The following is a 17,828-nucleotide window of genomic DNA, read 5'->3' as shown; positions in this document are numbered from 1 at the left end:
TGTAAGCCAGTACCTCCGGGTTAAACGCACAGGAATAGTAGTCTATGAAGTTCACTATAATACAGCCATCATACTATACAAAATAATTAGAGGTGAAGTCACCAGTATTATGCTAAATATGGTAAACATTTAAAAATGCTAAATGTAATGTTGTTTATTTTCGTATTGCTCTAATGACTTTGTTAATGAAGTTGCTGAAATTCAGGTGAATTAGACTCATTGGGGCATGAACTGGCCTGGAGAGAGGGAGGAGAGGAGAGGCGGGGCGGGGAGGGGAGAGGAGAGGAGAGGAGAGGAGAGGAGAGGAGAGGAGAGGAGAGGAGAGGAGAGGAGAGGAGAGGAGAGGAGAGGAGAGGAGAGGAGAGGAGAGGAGAGGAGAGGAGAGGAGAGGAGAGGAGAGGAGAGGAGAGGAGAGGAGAGGAGAGGAGGCATTAAAACCTATGTAAGTAGAAACAAAGTAGACAGCGATCTGTCATCAGATACGTCATCAGAGCACAACAGGGCATTGTACTGTCTACACTTGGTTTGTTGTTTATATAAAACATGTTTAATTAAATCTATTTAATCAGAACTAAAGTTGTGTTGCTAAGGATTCCATGATGCCATTAGCCTTTACGGCTGGGACTGCAGGTTTCTGTTCCTTTTTTTGCTAGCTGGGTGTACTACAGACACCTGTCGTTGTCGTGGGAAAGACTCATTGTTATCTTTTCATAAAACAACTGGTTGCATTAAAGAGTCAACCTGGATACTGAGGAGATCCTGAGGGAAATTGACGAGTACCAACAGCTTTACGCTATGGATGAACAACATACTCCATCACGAAAAGATCCAACTACCTCACAAAAGAACTTTAACCCAACAAAAAAAAAGAAAAACAGATGAATCTACAGACACGGACAATTTATTTACCGTTTAAGCAGAGGCTAGTGCTCTGGCTGGAATCCATGTAACATTGGAAAAGGTGTGAGCACACATTACATTACTCAATTACATGCTCGCTTACACATACGGACTAATACATACACACACACTCGCTCTCTTCTCTCTCTTTCTCTTTTTTCTCTTCTCTTCTGTTGTGTGTTTGGCTATAGATTAAGTGATATGACATGCTATTCTATAAAATACATTCGCCGTAATTAATATTACCTGATTGAGCTAATCATGTAAATGTAATTAACTAGAGAGTCGGGGCACCACTAAATAATATTTATAGAGCTGTTATCTTCCGAATAAACTCTTAAAGACCTAGTAATATTTTACATCAATAGCAGTCAATAATAATCGTCACCTTAATTCAGTCTCATCTGAAAGTCTTCACGAACCCTTCACGAGCAATGCAAAATTGGGTTTAACTATTTATTAATTAAATACCTAACTAATCACACAGAATTACACATACACATAATTAAATCATAACTTGATTACAAATTACATCATAAAGGAAAATGTCCTTAGCGGGCGGAACAGATATGACAGCTGGTTACACAAAAGAAAAGGGTCTGGGTTTGAGTGAAAGAGAGGGAAGACTGAGGAACACAGGGAGAAGCTGTGCTATCGTAAATACAATATCTAATGCATTCTAAATTACCACCCATTTGGAAAAGGAAAATGCAATAAATATTTACTCTGAGCTGCACTTTGGTAGGTTGGTGGTAGATGGAAGGCCGTGTTGCCAAACCGAGTCCTTTGTCCTTTGAAGAATGTCTCTGGTGGTCAATTGAATACGTTGTAGTAACGTTGTTGTGTGATAGACGGGATACTCTGTCTGTTCTTTCCTTGCCTACGTTTGCAGCTGCTGTTGCTAACTCAACTGCTGGGAGGTATCACTTCTGTAGTGAATAAGAGTTCAAAGTTCATACCATTCGCAAACAAAGCCCATGCTGAGGTTGGCTTAGTTCTGTAGTTGACATGCTAGTCCTTTTAACGCAGAGGCTGCAGACCTCACCTACTTGGAACAGGAGGTGATATTGTCGTCAAGGCTTTATATAGGAAGAAAGGGCGTGTTTGAAAAGTTTTATAGCCCATGTCTCTTCACAGGGACGGGTCACTGATTAGGCAGAGCCCTAACCTTATGAAAACCCAAATCTCTAATTTGGAAGCTAAAATTACATTTCACCAATATTGTTATATAGTTATATTCAAACATTTAAATTGAACAACAATTCCATGTGAATCTGATAACTCTGATGTGTAGACTTTCCACTGTAGAGTTTATGTCATCTCATCATTGATGAGAATGTCTCAGATGACAACCAAACTGACATCATATTCATTAAGTACCACCGCATATGTTCAATTGGTCAGATTACCAGAATATAGTTCATTTCCCCCCACCTTCTGATGGTCCCAGAATCTCTATGTTAACCAAGGGGTTTTCAAATGTCACATCAGTAAGGTAGAGAGAGGAAAAAGGGGGGAAGAGGTATTTATGACTGTCATAAACCTACCCCCCAGGCCAACGTCATGACACTTCTCTCTCTACTGTTTTATAATTGAATGTGTTTACAGTTTGTCTATCTTTTATGTATTTGTCTACAAGTTTATACAGTGCCTTGCGAAAGTATTCGGCCCCCTTGAACTTTGCGACCTTTTGCCACATTTCAGGCTTCAAACATAAAGATATAAAACTGTATTTTTTTGTGAAGAATCAACAAGTGGGACACAATCATGAAGTGGAACGACATTTATTGGATATTTCAAACTTTTTTAACAATCAAAAACTGAAAAATTGGGCGTGCAAAATTATTCAGCCCCTTTACTTTCAGTGCAGCAAACTCTCTCCAGAAGTTCAGTGAGGATCTCTGAATGATCCAATGTTGAACTAAATGACTAATGATGATAAATACAATGCACCTGTGTGTAATCAAGTCTCCGTATAAATGCACCTGCACTGTGATAGTCTCAGAGGTCCGTTAAAAGCGCAGAGAGCATCATGAAGAACAAGGCAGGCAGGTCCGAGATACTGTTGTGAAGAAGTTTAAAGCCGGATTTGGATACAAAAAGATTTCCCAAGCTTTAAACATCCCAAGGAGCACTGTGCAAGCGATAATATTGAAATGGAAGGAGTATCAGACCACTGCAAATCTACCAAGACCTGGCCGTCCCTCTAAACTTTCAGCTCATACAAGGAGAAGATTGATCAGAGATGCAGCCAAGAGGCCCATGATCACTCTGGATGAACTGCAGAGATCTACAGCTGAGGTGGGAGACTCTGTCCATAGGACAACAATCAGTCGTATATTGCACAAATCTGGCCTTTATGGAAGAGTGGCAAGAAGAAAGACATTTCTTAAAGATATCCATAAAAAGTGTCGTTTAAAGTTTGCCACAAGCCACCTGGGAGACACACCAAACATGTGGAAGAAGGTGCTCTGGTCAGATGAAACCAAAGTTGAACTTTTTGGCAACAATGCAAAATGTTATGTTTGGCGTAAAAGCAACACAGCCCATCACCCTGAACAGCCCATCACCCTGAACAGCCCATCACCCTGAACAGCCCATCACCCTGAACACACCATCCCCACTGTTAAACATGGTGGTGGCAGCATCATGGTTTGGGCCTGCTTTTCTTCAGCAGGGACAGGGGAGATGGTTAAAATTGATGGGAAGATGGATGGAGCCAAATACAGGACCATTCTGGAAGAATGGAAGACTCCTGATGGAGTCTGCAAAAGACCTGAGACTGGGACGGAGATTTGTCTTCCAACCAGACAATGATCCAAAACATAAACCAAAATCTACAATGGAATGGTTCAAAAATAAACATATCCAGGTGTTAGAATGGCCAAGTCAAAGTCCAGACCTGAATCCAATCGAGAATCTGTGGAAAGAACTGAAAACTGCTGTTCACAAATGCTCTCCATCCAACCTCACTGAGCTCGAGCTGTTTTGCAAGGAGGAATGGGAAAAAATGTCAGTCTCTCGATGTGCAAAACTGATAGAGACATACCCCAAGCGACTTACAGCTGTAATCGCAGCAAAAGGTGGCGCTACAAAGTATTAACTTAAGGGGTCTGAATAATTTTGCACGCCCAATTTGTCAGTTTTTGATTTGTTAAAAAAGTTTGAAATATCCAATAAATGTCGTTCCACTTCATGATTGTGTCCCACTTGTTGTTGATTCTTCACAAAAAAATACAGTTTTATATCTTTATGTTTGAAGCCTGAAATGTGGCAAAAGGTCGCAAAGTTCAAGGGGGCCGAATACTTTCGCAAGGCACTGTATATGTTTACAGCAAGCAAGGGGAAGATATCAGAATAGGGGCATTGGGGAATAATAACATATTGTATGGAATACATTTGTACTGTAGTGAAGCCGTCTCTAGAGTAATGCAAGGTCTTTTTCATGATCATATGAAACGTCAATTGCTATGGAAACGCTGGGATGTGTTTTTCATTGATGTTAAAGGTAATTATGATACAATGAACAATGATACAATATGGATTACAATTATCGTATCAATATTAAGGCTATACGGACTACATGTTACACACCTAGATACTCAACCATGCAAATTGGTAAAGTTATTAATTATTTGGACATCACACATTAAAGTCTTACTCTTATACAGATGTTGTACACACTCTCACTATATCACATCCAATATCATACACATCAACCTACTCAGATTTACTACACACATAAGATCTTGTCTCAATTTTCTAACATCTGTGGCGTTGGCTCACAGGCAAACAGGCAAGGGAACAAAACAAATGTAGCTAGAACCTATTTCTTCAATTCTTTAGAATAGTTTTATGTCATGGACAAAGAAACTCAAAAGGTGTGATGATATTAATGAACTAACATTTCGATCTGAATGTGCAAATAGAATGATTCGCAGGGAAACTCCTTTTGAATATGAAAGTGAACGAAAAAGTGATTTGGCTCATTAATCTATATGAGAGAGAATAGAGTAGATGGCACACATCAACGTGTGATTTATGACCCTCATAATTATCAAGCTTCTGATAATAATAATAACTTTATATTATTTATTTTTAAGTCAATAATAATGTGTGTGAAGTGTACACTTTTGTTTCACAGTAGATTTGTTTAAGACCACCAAGAAACACTTGATTTAGCCCACTGCATTAGTTATTAAGTGGGGTAGAAAATGAATCTGTTTAAGTCATAAGCAAAGGGCCCAACTTAAAGAGTATAATTACCCTTTCAAAAAGAGGATGGCATGATTGACTGTGACAGCCACCCCCTGGAGAGCAGCTCTCCTTTGGGGTGTAAGGGGTATAAAGAATTTTAAAAAATTAAAAAATTATCCCCAACCTAGGAAAAATCACCTGTTGTTTGGGTATCGGTATGTTATATATGCCCTCCTATTGTTGAAAAGTTTAGTTAAAAAAACATTGTTTCAAACAAGCCTGCAGAGACACACACACACACACACACACACACACACACACACACACACACATCCGTCAGACACAGACACACACACACACACATCCGTCAGACACACACACACACACACACACACACACACACATCCGTCAGACACAGACAGGGTGGCCAGCAGAGATAGATGGGATGGGCTGAGGGTGGCCCGCAGAGATAAATGGGATGGGCTGAGGGTGGCCAGCAGAGATAGATGGGATGGGCTGAGGGTGGCCAGCAGAGATACATGGGATGGGCTGAAGGGGGCCAGCAGAGATAGACGGGATGGGCTGAGGGTGGCCAGCAGAGATAAATGGGATGGGCTGAGGGTGGCCAGCAGAGATAAATGGGATGGGCTGAGGGTGGCCAGCAGAGATAAATGGGATGGGCTGAAGGGGGCCAGCAGAGATAGACGGGATGGGCTGAGGGTGGCCAGCAGAGATAAATGGGATGGGCTGAGGGTGACCAGCAGAGATAGATGGGATGGGCTGAGGGTGACCAGCAGAGATAGATGGGATGGGCTGAGGGTGGCCAGCAGAGATAAATGGGATGGGCTGAGGGTGACCAGCAGAGATAGATGGGATGGGCTGAGGGTGACCAGCAGAGATAGATGGGATGGGCTGAGGGGGGCCAGCAGAGATAGATGGGATGGGCTGAGGGAAGTGGGATGTGGAATTGGAGACAAGTGGGAGTGGAGTTGCTGTGTGAGAGACAGATGGTCAAAGGTAAAAGTTACAAAAAAAAGTACAAATAAACATAATTAAAAGCTTGTTTGAATGACACTGAGGGGCAGTGTTTTTACAACTAATGCCGGTTTGCCTGAGGCTGATGCCGTGCAGGTGTTTTTACACATGCATATACACACACTCTCATTCAAATAAACACATACAAGAACACACACATACATGTAATAGTGCCAGACATGCACACAAACATATACAGTTGGCATGGCTGTTATGATTTCACTTGTCCTTCATGTCCTTTGTTTTAATTTATTAAAACATGTTTGGATGGGGAATGTAATTAATTGTATTTTTTATTTTAATTATTTCTTCTTGGTGTGGGTATTGTGTTTCAGATATTCAATGAAAAAAAAAATAATAATAACAATTTCTAAAATAACCTATGTTAGCCATCCACAGAAAAATACTGAACCTTAGCACGCACACTCACACACACACACACACACATAGTCCATACGCGCACACTATAGCTACATTTTACTCCACGGCTGATCTGAATTCAGCTGGTAGGGAGGGAGGGAGGGAGGGAGGGAGGGAGGGAGGGAGGGAGGGAGGGAGGGAGGGAGGGAGGGAGGGAGGGAGGGAGGGAGGGAGGGAGGGAGGGAGGGAGAGAACATTTCAGGTATGACAAAGCAAGGCCAGATCCAGCCTGACCTAGCTAAAGGCTTACAGCTGTCTCACTGTCTAACAGTAAGAGCCAGAGCTTCCTGGGCTTTGTGAACTATACCATTTTGAAGAATGCTCGTTGTATACAATATGTAGGGCTGAAGATAAATATGTATGTTACATGTAAGTCTAAAACATCTCACATTAGTGTCCTGTCCACGTCTGTACATTATGCTGCCTCATGCTATAGAAACAGGACATAGGCGCCTTCCCTATGGACTGTTCTGGCTTGGGCTTACAAAACATCTAATAGTGTCTGATCAAGTCCAATAGGTTCCAGAAGAGTGTGTTTATTACATGGTCTTAACTCTGTGCCTGAAGGCAGGTTCAAGACAGTTACCTGGTGGCTTCGATCACATCTCTCTCTTTCTCTCTCTATTCTCTCCATCCCTCTATTCTCTCTCTCCTATTCTGTCTCTCTTCCTCTCTTTCTCTCCCTCCTGTCTCTCTCTCTCTCTCTCTTTCCCGCCTGACTCTCTCTCTCTCTCTCTCTCTCTCTCTCGCTTGCTCTTTCTCTTCCCTCTCTCTCTCTCTTCCCTCTCGCTCTACATCCGTATGTTTCTGAGTCTCTTGGGCCTTCAGTCTGCAGGACAAAGCAGATTGTTTCTGACCACTTAGATAGACCAGATTGTTTCTGACCACTTAGAGAGACCAGATTGTTTCTGGCCACTCAGAGAGACCAGATTGTTTCTGACCACTCAGAGAGACCAGATTGTTTCTGGCCACTCAGAGAGACCAGATTGTTTCTGACTACTCAGAGAGACCAGATTGTTTCTGACCACTCAGACAGACCAGATTGTTTCTGGCCACTCAGACAGACCAGATTGTTTCTGACCACTTAGAGAGACCAGATTGTTTCTGACCACTCAGACAGACCAGATTGTTTCTGGCCACTCAGACAGACCAGATTGTTTCTGGCCACTCAGAGAGACCAGATTGTTTCTGACCACTCAGAGATACCAGATTGTTTCTGACCACTCAGACAGACCAGATTGTTTCTGGCCACTCAGACAGACCAGATTGTTTCTGACCACTCAGACAGACCAGATTGTTTCTGGCCACTCAGACAGACCAGATTGTTTCTGACCACTCAGACAGATGTTGGAGGTGAAAGATTGAGAGCTGGATCAGTAATACACTGATGGAGAGATGGGGAGGAAGGCCACATTCTCTATTAAACTAGCAATTGACCCCCCGCAAGTTTTATCTGGCATCGCCTTCAGTCTGCACTGTGGTTCTTGCTACATGCATACACACACACCCACATACAAACACACAAACACTCACACCCACACACACACGTATACACAGCCCGTCAGAGCGGTGGTTGTGTGGTTGTGAATAGCTCCGTCCAAACAGTAGCTCCAGCCTATTGATCTATCAGGCACTCTGCTAAAGGTCTCTTTGATCTCTTGATGATGTTTACAGTGAGTGAGCTGGCTGAGGATTTCTATAGATCCTGACCGTTTAATAGTGATGTCTTATGCGGGCTGTTTTGTGAGTTTAAATACAATGCACCCTAACTTTGAATTTCTCTCTATATGTCTGTCTGTGTCTATCTCTGTCTGTGTCTCTCTCTCTCTCTCTCTGTCTGTGTCTATCTCTGTCTGTGTGGCTCTCTCTCTGTCCCTGTGTCTCTCTCTGTCTGTTTCTGTCTATCTATGTCTATGTCCATCTCTGTCTGTCTGTGTCTTTCTCTGTCTGTCTGTGTCTATATATGTCTGTGTCTCTCTCTGTCCCTGTGTCTCTCTCTGTCTGTTTCTGTCTATCTCTGTCCGTGTCTATCTCTGTCTGTGTCTCTCTCTCTGGCTGTGTCTATCTCTGTCTGTGTTTATCTCTATGTGTGTCTCTGTCTGTGTCTCTCTCTGTCTATGTCTCTCTCTGGCTGTGTCTATCTCTGTCTGTGTCTATCTCTGTCTGTGTCTCTCTCTCTCTGGCTGTCTATCTCTGTCTGCGTTTATCTCTGTGTGTCTCTGTCTGTGTCTCTGTCTGCCTCTGTCTCTGTCTGCCTATGTCTCTCTCTGTGTCTCTTTCTGTGTCTCTTTCTGTGTGTCTGTCTGTGTCTCTCTCTCTGTGTGTCTCTCTCTCTATGTCTGTGTCTCTCTCTGTCTGTCTCTCTGTCTGTCTGTGTCTATCTCTGTCTGTGTATATATCTGTCTTTGTCTCTCTCTGTCTGTGTCTATCTCTGTCTGTGTCTATCTCTGCCTGTGGCTATCTCTGTCTGTGTCTATCTCTGCCTGTGGCTATCTCTGCCTGTGTCTATATTTGTCTGTATCTCTCTCTGTCTGTGTCTATCTCTGTCTGTATCTCTCTCTGTATGTGTCTCTCTCTGTCTGTCTTTCTTGCTGTCAGTGTCTGTCTGTCTGTCTGTCTGTCTGTCTGTCTGTCTGTCTGTCTGTCTGTCTGTCTGTCTGTCTGTCTGTCTGTCTGTCTGTCTGTCTGTCTGTCTGTCTGTCTGTCTGTCTGTCTGTCTGTCTGTCTGTCTGTCTGTCTGTCTGTCTGTTTGTCTGCCTGCCTGCCTGTCTGTGTGTCTCTCTCTCTCTCTCTCTAGTAGACAATGTATTTCAGGCTTTCTACCCTTTTTCTCACTCTGCATATGTTATATTAAACCAGAGGAAGGTTCTTCGATTTTTTTTCCTACTACCAGCCTTTGTTCTTGGTTTGCAGGCTTATGTTTAATACATGAGGATTGGGAGACTTATTCGATTGTTGGCCTCTGCGCCTGTTATTCCCAGGCAGGGACTATTTTAAAGAGTTGCTTTAGGTCAGAAAATGCACCCTGGGATCTGTCGTCTCCCACCTCATGTGGTAGACTTTCTGAATAAGATTAGTATTTAGAACATGGAGGACTTGCCTTTACACCATTGACTAAGTGATGTGGGAGGATTTGGTTTTATGGCCTTTATCCCAAACAGGGTGAATCCACTTTGGAGGACAAATGTGAAATGTGACCGCACCATCCCTGGTGTCTGGGTTGGGGTCATTTCTGAATTGAGTTGGAAATTGGTCTTAAATTCCAATTCAATTCTTGAATTTGAATTGATTTTGAATTGGCCAAACCCCACAGATGTTAATTAATTTAAATTCAAATGGATAATGTATTCCATAAATCACATTTATTTCTGACAGAATTTATAGTTACCAATACTATGTTGTTACATTCTTACATTTCATTTTTTTAAACAAATTCTTTAAAGTTTAAGTAAATAATTACAGTGGTCTGAAAATATTGTTATGTAATTGTGTAGGTTGTGTAGGTTGTTCATAATTCACTTGGATGTTATTACATTTTAAAAATACACGTACTGTATATATCCCAGAATGCATTAAGTTAAAACAGAAAGGAACGGAACAACCTAACATCCCATGACAAAAATACAGAGTTATCATCAACCTAATATTTGAAATAGTAAATGTATTGAGGTATTGGTCAAAGGAATGAGACTCATATGTTACATGTCTCAGTTGAATTTATTTTAATTGGTTTTAATTCAATTCTACTTCCTTTAATTCCATTTCAATTCAAATTCAGATTTCTGTGGCCAATTCCAATTTCAATTCATGTCATGGGTTGATCCCAAGTAGTAGTGTTGTAGACCAATAAGCTTGTACCTCTCTTTTTCTCTCTCAGTCTCTCTCACTCTCTCTCTTTCTCTCTCGGTCTCTCTTTCTCTCTCAGTATCTCTCTCTTTCTCTCTCAGTCTCTCTCTCTCGGTCTCTCTTTCTCTCTCAATCTCTCTCACTCTCTCTCTTTCTCTCTCGGTCTCTCGCTCTCTTTCTCTCTCAGTATCTCTCTCTCTCTCTTTCTCTCTGTCTCTCTCTCTCGGTCTCTCTTTCTCTCTCGGTATCTCTCTCTCTCTCTCTCTCCCTTTCAACCCCTCTCTCCCTCTCTCTCTTTCCATGAGGTGATGTTTTTCAACTTGAGCATTGATTTTGCTATCTACATTAGCTGAAATGTACCAATATAGTTTTTCTACAACATCTCTCTCCCTGTCTCTCTGCAGCTGGTACCACGTATATCTTCGGTAAGGGCGGGGGTCTGATCACGTATACGTGGCCTAACAACGAGAGGCCCAGCACGCGTACCGACCGTCTGGCTGTGGGCTTCAGCACCACCATCAAGGATGGAATCCTGGTTCGCATCGACAGCGCTCCACGACTAGGGGACTACATCATGCTACACATCGTAAGCTATCTTTTAGACTACTACTGTGTGCCCTATAGCTTTTGCAAGTGCCATGCTCTACAAACTGAGCCACATGGGACTAACCATTCAGTCTGCACTGTGCTCCTATCTAACCCTCGGCAGGGAGATGACATCCAGCACTACATTGTTAGTTTCACTACTAAATTTGCTAGGTTTTCAGGAGCCTCGGTGTATTTACAGTGACTCCTTACTGTAGTAGTTCAAGTAATTTCCCTTCTCCCTGGTTTTAAACTATTATTTCAGTTACTGATGCTTCTCCCTGGTTTTAAACTGTTATTTCAGTTACTGATGCTTCTCCCTGGTTTTAAACTGTTAGTTCAGTTACTGATGCTTCTCCCTGGTTTTAAACTGTTAGTTCAGTTACTGATGCTTCTCCCTGGTTTTAAACTGTTATTTCAGTTACTGATGCTTCTCCCTGGTTTTAAACTGTTATTTCAGTTACTGATGCTTCTCCCTGGTTCTAAACTGTTATTTCAGTTACTGATGCTTCTCCCTGGTTTTAAACTGTTATTTCAGTTACTGATGCTTCTCCCTGGTTTTAAACTGTTATTTCAGTTACTGATGCTTCTCCCTGGTTTTAAACTGTTATTTCAGTTACTGATGCTTCTCCCTGGTTCTAAGCTGATAGTTCAGTTACTGATGCTTCTCCCTGGTTCTAAGCTGATAGTTCAGTTACTGATGCTTCTCCCTGGTTCTAAGCTGATAAGTACTTCATTGACTGACTCCAGGACTGGAGGTAAACTGTTGTGATGTTTCTAAACCGTGACCCACAATGTAAATGGTTGAATCAGATCGTACGTTTCAAACAGAGGCACATCTATAATACATGCATAGTACGTCCCTTGTCTTCTACAGTTATCTGTCACACAATTCTCTCACAACGAAGTGAATCTTAATAAATCGTTAATAAAACCATGTCTGCCTGACACGTGTGTCACTGTGTCATGGAAACCCTGTGTGAATCAGCTGTGCATCCCAGCATTCATATCTCATGACGTCCTTATGCTGTTGTTGTTGTTGTTTACTTATTTACATAATAATCAGAAAAGATGGCCACCGACTGTAGAAACTTCCTTGGAAAGGTGGCAGAGGAATGTTGATGTGGTGTGAAAGCAGTGATGTTGAGGAGAGAGGGAGACAGGGATGAAGAAAGGATACTACTGCGCCAACAGATTGAGTGCCTGTCTCTCCTTAAAGACTCCCCTCATCTCTGAAGTGAGCGTGTTGCAACGAGCTGTTGGATGTACACTGCTCCAACCTCGCCATCTGTTCACACAACATGAAGGCCATGCACCGATTTCAGCTTCTTTACAGTCTAAAGGAATGTGTGTCTGAGAGAGAGAAACAGGAGCGAGAGAGCGAGAGAGTGAGAGGGAGAGAGAGAGAGAGAGAGCGAGAGAGAGAGAGAGAGGGAGAGAGAGTGAGAGGGAGAGAGAGAGAGAGAGAGCGAGAGAGGGAGAGGGAGAGGGAGAGGGAGAGAGAGAGAGAGCGAGAGGGAGAGGGAGAGAGAGAGAGAGCGAGAGAGTGAGGGAGAGAGAGTGAGGGAGAGAGAGAGCGAGAGAGAGAGTGAGAGGGAGAGAGAGAGCGAGCGAGCGAGAGAACGAGAGAGCGAGCGAGAGAGCGAGAGAGCGAGCGAGAGAGCGAGCGAGAGAGAGAGAGTGAGAGAGAGAGAGAGAAGGAAGGGAGGAAAAGAAGAGGGTTGGGGTCAGAGACGAAAAGATGGAAAATGCCTTTCCTCACGTCATCTGGTTTGGTAAATGCAGAAACCTCGATAGGAAGGAAATCAAAGCATTTTTTTAAATCAGAGCTGACTGTCTTTCTCTAGCCAAGCTTCAACTGTTTTAAATTGCCTCCAAGTTGTTAGCAGCAAAGGTTTTCATTCCTGACAGATCACAAATTAATTTATTGTAAAATATAATTGTATTTTACAAATTAATGCCACAAATATTCATAGTATGCCCTCCATTTTAACACAGGCTAATAATTTCACTGATAATTCCAATAGGTCTCTCTTGTAGATTTTAAGAGATGTACTGTATATACAGCGGGGAGAACAAGTATTTGATACACTGCCGATTTAGCAAGTTTTCCTACTTACAAAGCATGTAGAGGTCTGTAATTTTAGGGCAGACGACGCTAGGCCAATTGTGCGTCGTCCCACGGACCTCCCGGTCGCGGCCGGATACGACAGAGCCTGGGCGGGAACCCAGAGTCTCTGATGGCACAGCTGGCGCTGCAGTACATCGCCCTTAACCACTGCGCCACTCGGGAGGCGCATTGTATGATTTTTAAGTAATTAATTTGCATGACATAAGTATTTGATACATCGGAAAAGCAGAACTTAATATTTGGTACAGAAACCTTTGTTTGCAATTACAGAGATCATAAGTTTCCTGTAGTTCTTGATCAGGTTTGCACACACTGCAGCTGGGATTTTGGCCCACTCCTCCATACAGACCTTCTCCAGATCCTTCAGGTTTCGGGGCTGTCTCTGGGCAATACGGACTTTTAGCTCCCTCCAAAGATTTTCTCTTGGGTTCAGGTCTGAAGACTGGCTAGGCCACTCCAGGACCTTGAGATGCTTCTTACGGAGCCACTCCTTAGTTGCCCTGGCTGTGTGTTTCGGGTCGTTGTCATGCTGGAAGACCCAGCCACGACCCATCTTCAATGCTCTTACTGAAGGAAGGAGGTTGTTGGCCAAGATCTCGCGATAGATGGCCCCATCCATCCTCCCCTCAATACAGTGCAGTCGTCCTATTCCCTTTGCAGAAAATCATCTCTAAAGAATGATGTTTCCACCTCCATGCTTCACGGTTAGGTTGGTGTTCTTGGGGTTGTACTCATCCTTCTTCCTCCAAACACAGCGAGTGGAATTTAGACCAAAAAGCTCAATTTTTGTCTCATCAGACCACATGACCTTCTCCCATTCATCCTCTGGATCATCCAGATGGTCATTGGCAAACTTCAGACGGGCCTGGACATGCGCTGGCTTGAGCAGGGGGAGCTTGCGTGTGCTGCAGGATTTTAATCCATGACGGCGTAGTGTGTTACTAATGGTTCAGCTCTCTTCAGGTCATTGACCAGGTCCTGCTGTGTAGTTCTGGGCTGATCCCTCACCTTCCTCATGATCATTGATGCCCCACGAGGTGAGATCTTGCATGGAGCCCCAGACTGAGGGTGATTGACCGTCATCTTGAACGTCTTCCATTTTCTAATAATTGCGCCAACAGTTGTTGCCTTCTCAGCAAGCTGCTTGCCTATTGTCCTGTAGCCCATCCCAGCCTTGTGCAGGTCTACAATTTTAACCCTGATGTTCTTACACAGCTCTCTGGTCTTGACCATTGTGGAGAGGTTGGAATCTGTTTGATTGAGTGTGTGGACAGGTGTCTTTTATACAGGTAACGAGTTTAAACAGGTGCAGTTAATACAGCTAATGAGTGGAGAACAGGAGGGCTTCTTAAAGAAAACCTAACAGGTCTGTGAGAGCCAGAATTCTTACTGGTTGGTAGGTGATCAAATACTTATGTCATGCAATAAAATACAAATTAATTACTTAAAAATCATACAATGTGATTTTCAGGATTTTTGTCTCTCACATTTGAAGTATACCTATGATAAAAATTACAGACCTCTACATGCTTTGTAAGTAGGAAAACTTGCAAAATCGGGCAGTGTTTAAAATAGTTGTTTTCCCCACTGTATTTACATCCTATAATGGTTGAATGGAAATGTCAGCAAATTGTTGTAGAATAGAATTGGTTCTCAATGACTTACGTAAAGGTTAGATAAGAATGACCTTAGCTCATTGATAGCCCAAGACCTCCAAACACAGTGCCTTCAATAAAGCCATTATCCATCCATGATCCATTATAGATAATTATTCAAAATGGCAGCTGCTGCTCAATCAAATAGAAAAGGTTACAAGTATTACAGTATGTGTGTGTGCTTGTCTTGTGTGTGTGTGAGTGCACGTGTGTGTGTGCATGTGCGCATGCGTGTCTGTATGTGTGTGCGTGTGCATGTTTGTGCGTGTGCGTGTTTGTGCGTGTGCGCTTGTGTGTGTGTGTGTGTGCGTGTGCGCTTGTGTGTGTGCGTGTGTGTATGTTTGTGTGTGTGTGTGTGTGTGTGTGCGTGCGTGCGTGTGTGTGCGTGCGCGTTTGCGTGTGTGTGTGTGCGGGCGCAGTGACCGGACTAAAGTCTAACCAAAGGTCTTCCCCAATTATCCAGACCCTCAGGGATCCTTTAGCCTTTAGGACAGTAAGCTGATGTTGTTGTAGGATCAGCCGCGGTGCAACAGCACACAGTAGGATGTTGAAGATTAGCTAGCTACCATGGCCGAGACATGGTCGGGACATGGCCGAGACATGGCCGAGACATGGTCGAGACATGGCCGAGACATGGTCGAGACATGGCCGAGACATGGCCGAGACATGGCCGAGACATGGCCGAGACATGGCCGAGACATGGTCGAAACATGGCCGAGACATGGCCGAGACATGGCCGAGACATGGCCGAGACATGGCCGAGACATGGCCGAGACATGGCCGAGACATGGTCGAGACATGGCAGAGACATGGCCGAGACATGGTCGAGACATGGCCGAGACATGGTCGAGACATGGCCGAGACATGGTCGAGACATGGCCGAGACATGGTCGAGACATGGCTGAGACATGGTCGAGACATGGCCGAGACATGGCCGACAGGGCTCTGTGGGACTGCTCTTTGGAGCTAATAGGTTTATAATGAGAACTAAGAATGGAATTGGAAAAGGTACAGAGAACAGGCGTTATCTGTTTTTTAAGTAATTGGAGTCACGCAAACTATTAATTACGTTTTATTTCTGTAATCCTCTAATCTTTAAAGCATCTATTTGTATTATGCCTTGATATTATACAAAAGCTGTTGGTAAGGCTAGTTGGTACCATAGAAATAGGAAATAAATATCCTGTTGTGGTCGTTCTAGTCATTCTATTTCTATGTTTCTGTACAAGTAACATCTGATGTAATGGTATATTTTTTGCTTGATGATTTGGGTAGCAGTAATGACAAGTTCTTATAAAGAGAGTAAAGATTCAGAGGCCTAATTTTAATCACTCTCTCCGCCTCTCGCTCACTCTCTCTCTCCATCTCTCTCCCTCACTCTCTGTCTCTGAACAGCTAGCTCAAGGCTTGTTTTGGTCGAGCTGAAATTATCACATTGTTTCTTATCCAGTTTGTCTAATAATCTAATAAAATGGACGATTTAAATGGCTGAGCTCTAGGACGCTCTGAATAATTCCCTCATTATAGACTAGAGAACCGTTAATACCCATTTTTCTCAAATTGGTATAGACCGTTTAAGGACTGCTGCTTATGCAAAGCATAAAACAGAAAAGCACTGAGCGTTTCCATAGTTACAGAGGCTCCAGCCAAGAAGCTTACTGTATTAACACTTTGATAACAACAGCTCAGAGTTTTATAACAGCACAGCAACATTTTATAATGAACTGTTTAAAAAGTGATGAAACCTACCGCGAGGAATCACCGGTCACTGCGTGTTGTGGTGTGTTCTAGAAGATTGTATAAGCACTGTACTGTATGTCCCCTCTCCTCTTAAACCCATAATAAAGTCCCCTGCAGCCCAGGGACTGATGTGTTGCTAGTGACTCACACAGTATCACGCCAGGGAATGTAGATAGCTGCAGGTAAAGCTTACCCAGGACATGCCACACAGACAGAGAGGAAGAGGGAGAGGAAGAGGGAGAGGAAGAGGGAGAGGGAGAGAGAGAGAGAGAGAGAGAGGGAGAGAGAGAGAGTATAGCTCGGCACTAAATCCTTTTGAGACATAGTCTAAAAAAAGATGGGTATTTCTGTGCACGTTGGTGTTCAGATGTCTCGGTGTTGTGATGAGGGACGTATCTTTTGGTGTATATAGTGTTGGATTCTGGAGTAAACTTTTAACATTTCTATACTAGAGACATGATACAGTAGATCAGAAGTAATACTATAGTATCTGAGGAGAGATAGAGAATGGTTGGTACATCAGTAATACTATAGTATCTGGGGGGTGAGACTGGTTGTAGTAATACTATAGTATCTGAGAGATAGAGAATGGTTATTACATCAGTAATACTATAGTATCTGAGTGATAGAGAATGGTTGTTATATCAGAAGTTAATGGTTATCTGTAGGAGACAGTTGGCTTTGGAATGTGCTGGGTGGACAGGAGGCAGTCACAGGAATACTATAGGTGATACGGGTGGAGAGTTTTGGATTAGACATCAAGGGGTTGAGGTCAGGTGACCTTAAGGGAGAAGGAATGGTTTATTAACACATCACTTCCTCTTCCTGTCGGACCATAACAGATGGAAGGACTGGAGAGGAGGAGGAGTGCCTAAATTGGAGTATATATACCTTGTGGTGGTGGAAACGTGATGTCTGAATGCAGCTGTATCGAAAACATTGGGAAGAATTAAACTTGGTTAAGCTTCTCTTGCGCCCATTGAGTTATTTACTCTGAAAATAAGAATCTAACAATAGTCAATAAATAGACCATGTTGTACAGCACAGGGCTGTATTTGGTTGTATTTGTTTCTTTACTCTCCATTACCTATTTCTATCTGTTGTCTTCATGAGCCAAACCCATAGGTTCCTCGTCACATACATCACCGAGAGGCTGTTTCAACACACACTCCTCCCATCTTCTCCTCTCCTATCTTCCTCTCCTCCCTGACACCTCTAACACTTCAACATACACTGTCTCGCCCTCACTCCCATTCTCCCATTCTGCCTTCCACCCTCCCGCCCTTCCTCCCTATATCTCTCTCTCCCTCCCTCCCATT

At 43.1% G+C, this 17,828-nt stretch overlaps 1 protein-coding gene across 1 annotated transcript in view; it reads left to right on the top strand.

Annotated features, from left to right (window-relative positions):
* Positions 1-17,828, top strand: part of LOC109882474 (neurexin-3b-like) — a 584,958-nt gene that overhangs the window by 413,643 nt on the left and 153,487 nt on the right. The window contains exon 18 of the mRNA XM_031800486.1: positions 10,803-10,984. Coding sequence (XP_031656346.1) covers positions 10,803-10,984 — 182 coding nt within the window. The remainder of the gene's footprint in view (positions 1-10,802; positions 10,985-17,828) is intronic.

The sequence above is a fragment of the Oncorhynchus kisutch genome, linkage group LG21 (assembly GCF_002021735.2).
Source record: "Oncorhynchus kisutch isolate 150728-3 linkage group LG21, Okis_V2, whole genome shotgun sequence".
In the NCBI taxonomy this organism is placed as follows: Eukaryota; Metazoa; Chordata; class Actinopteri; order Salmoniformes; family Salmonidae; genus Oncorhynchus; species Oncorhynchus kisutch.
The sequence above is the reverse complement of the archived record's forward strand: the minus strand, read 5'-3'. Positions and strand labels throughout refer to the sequence as shown.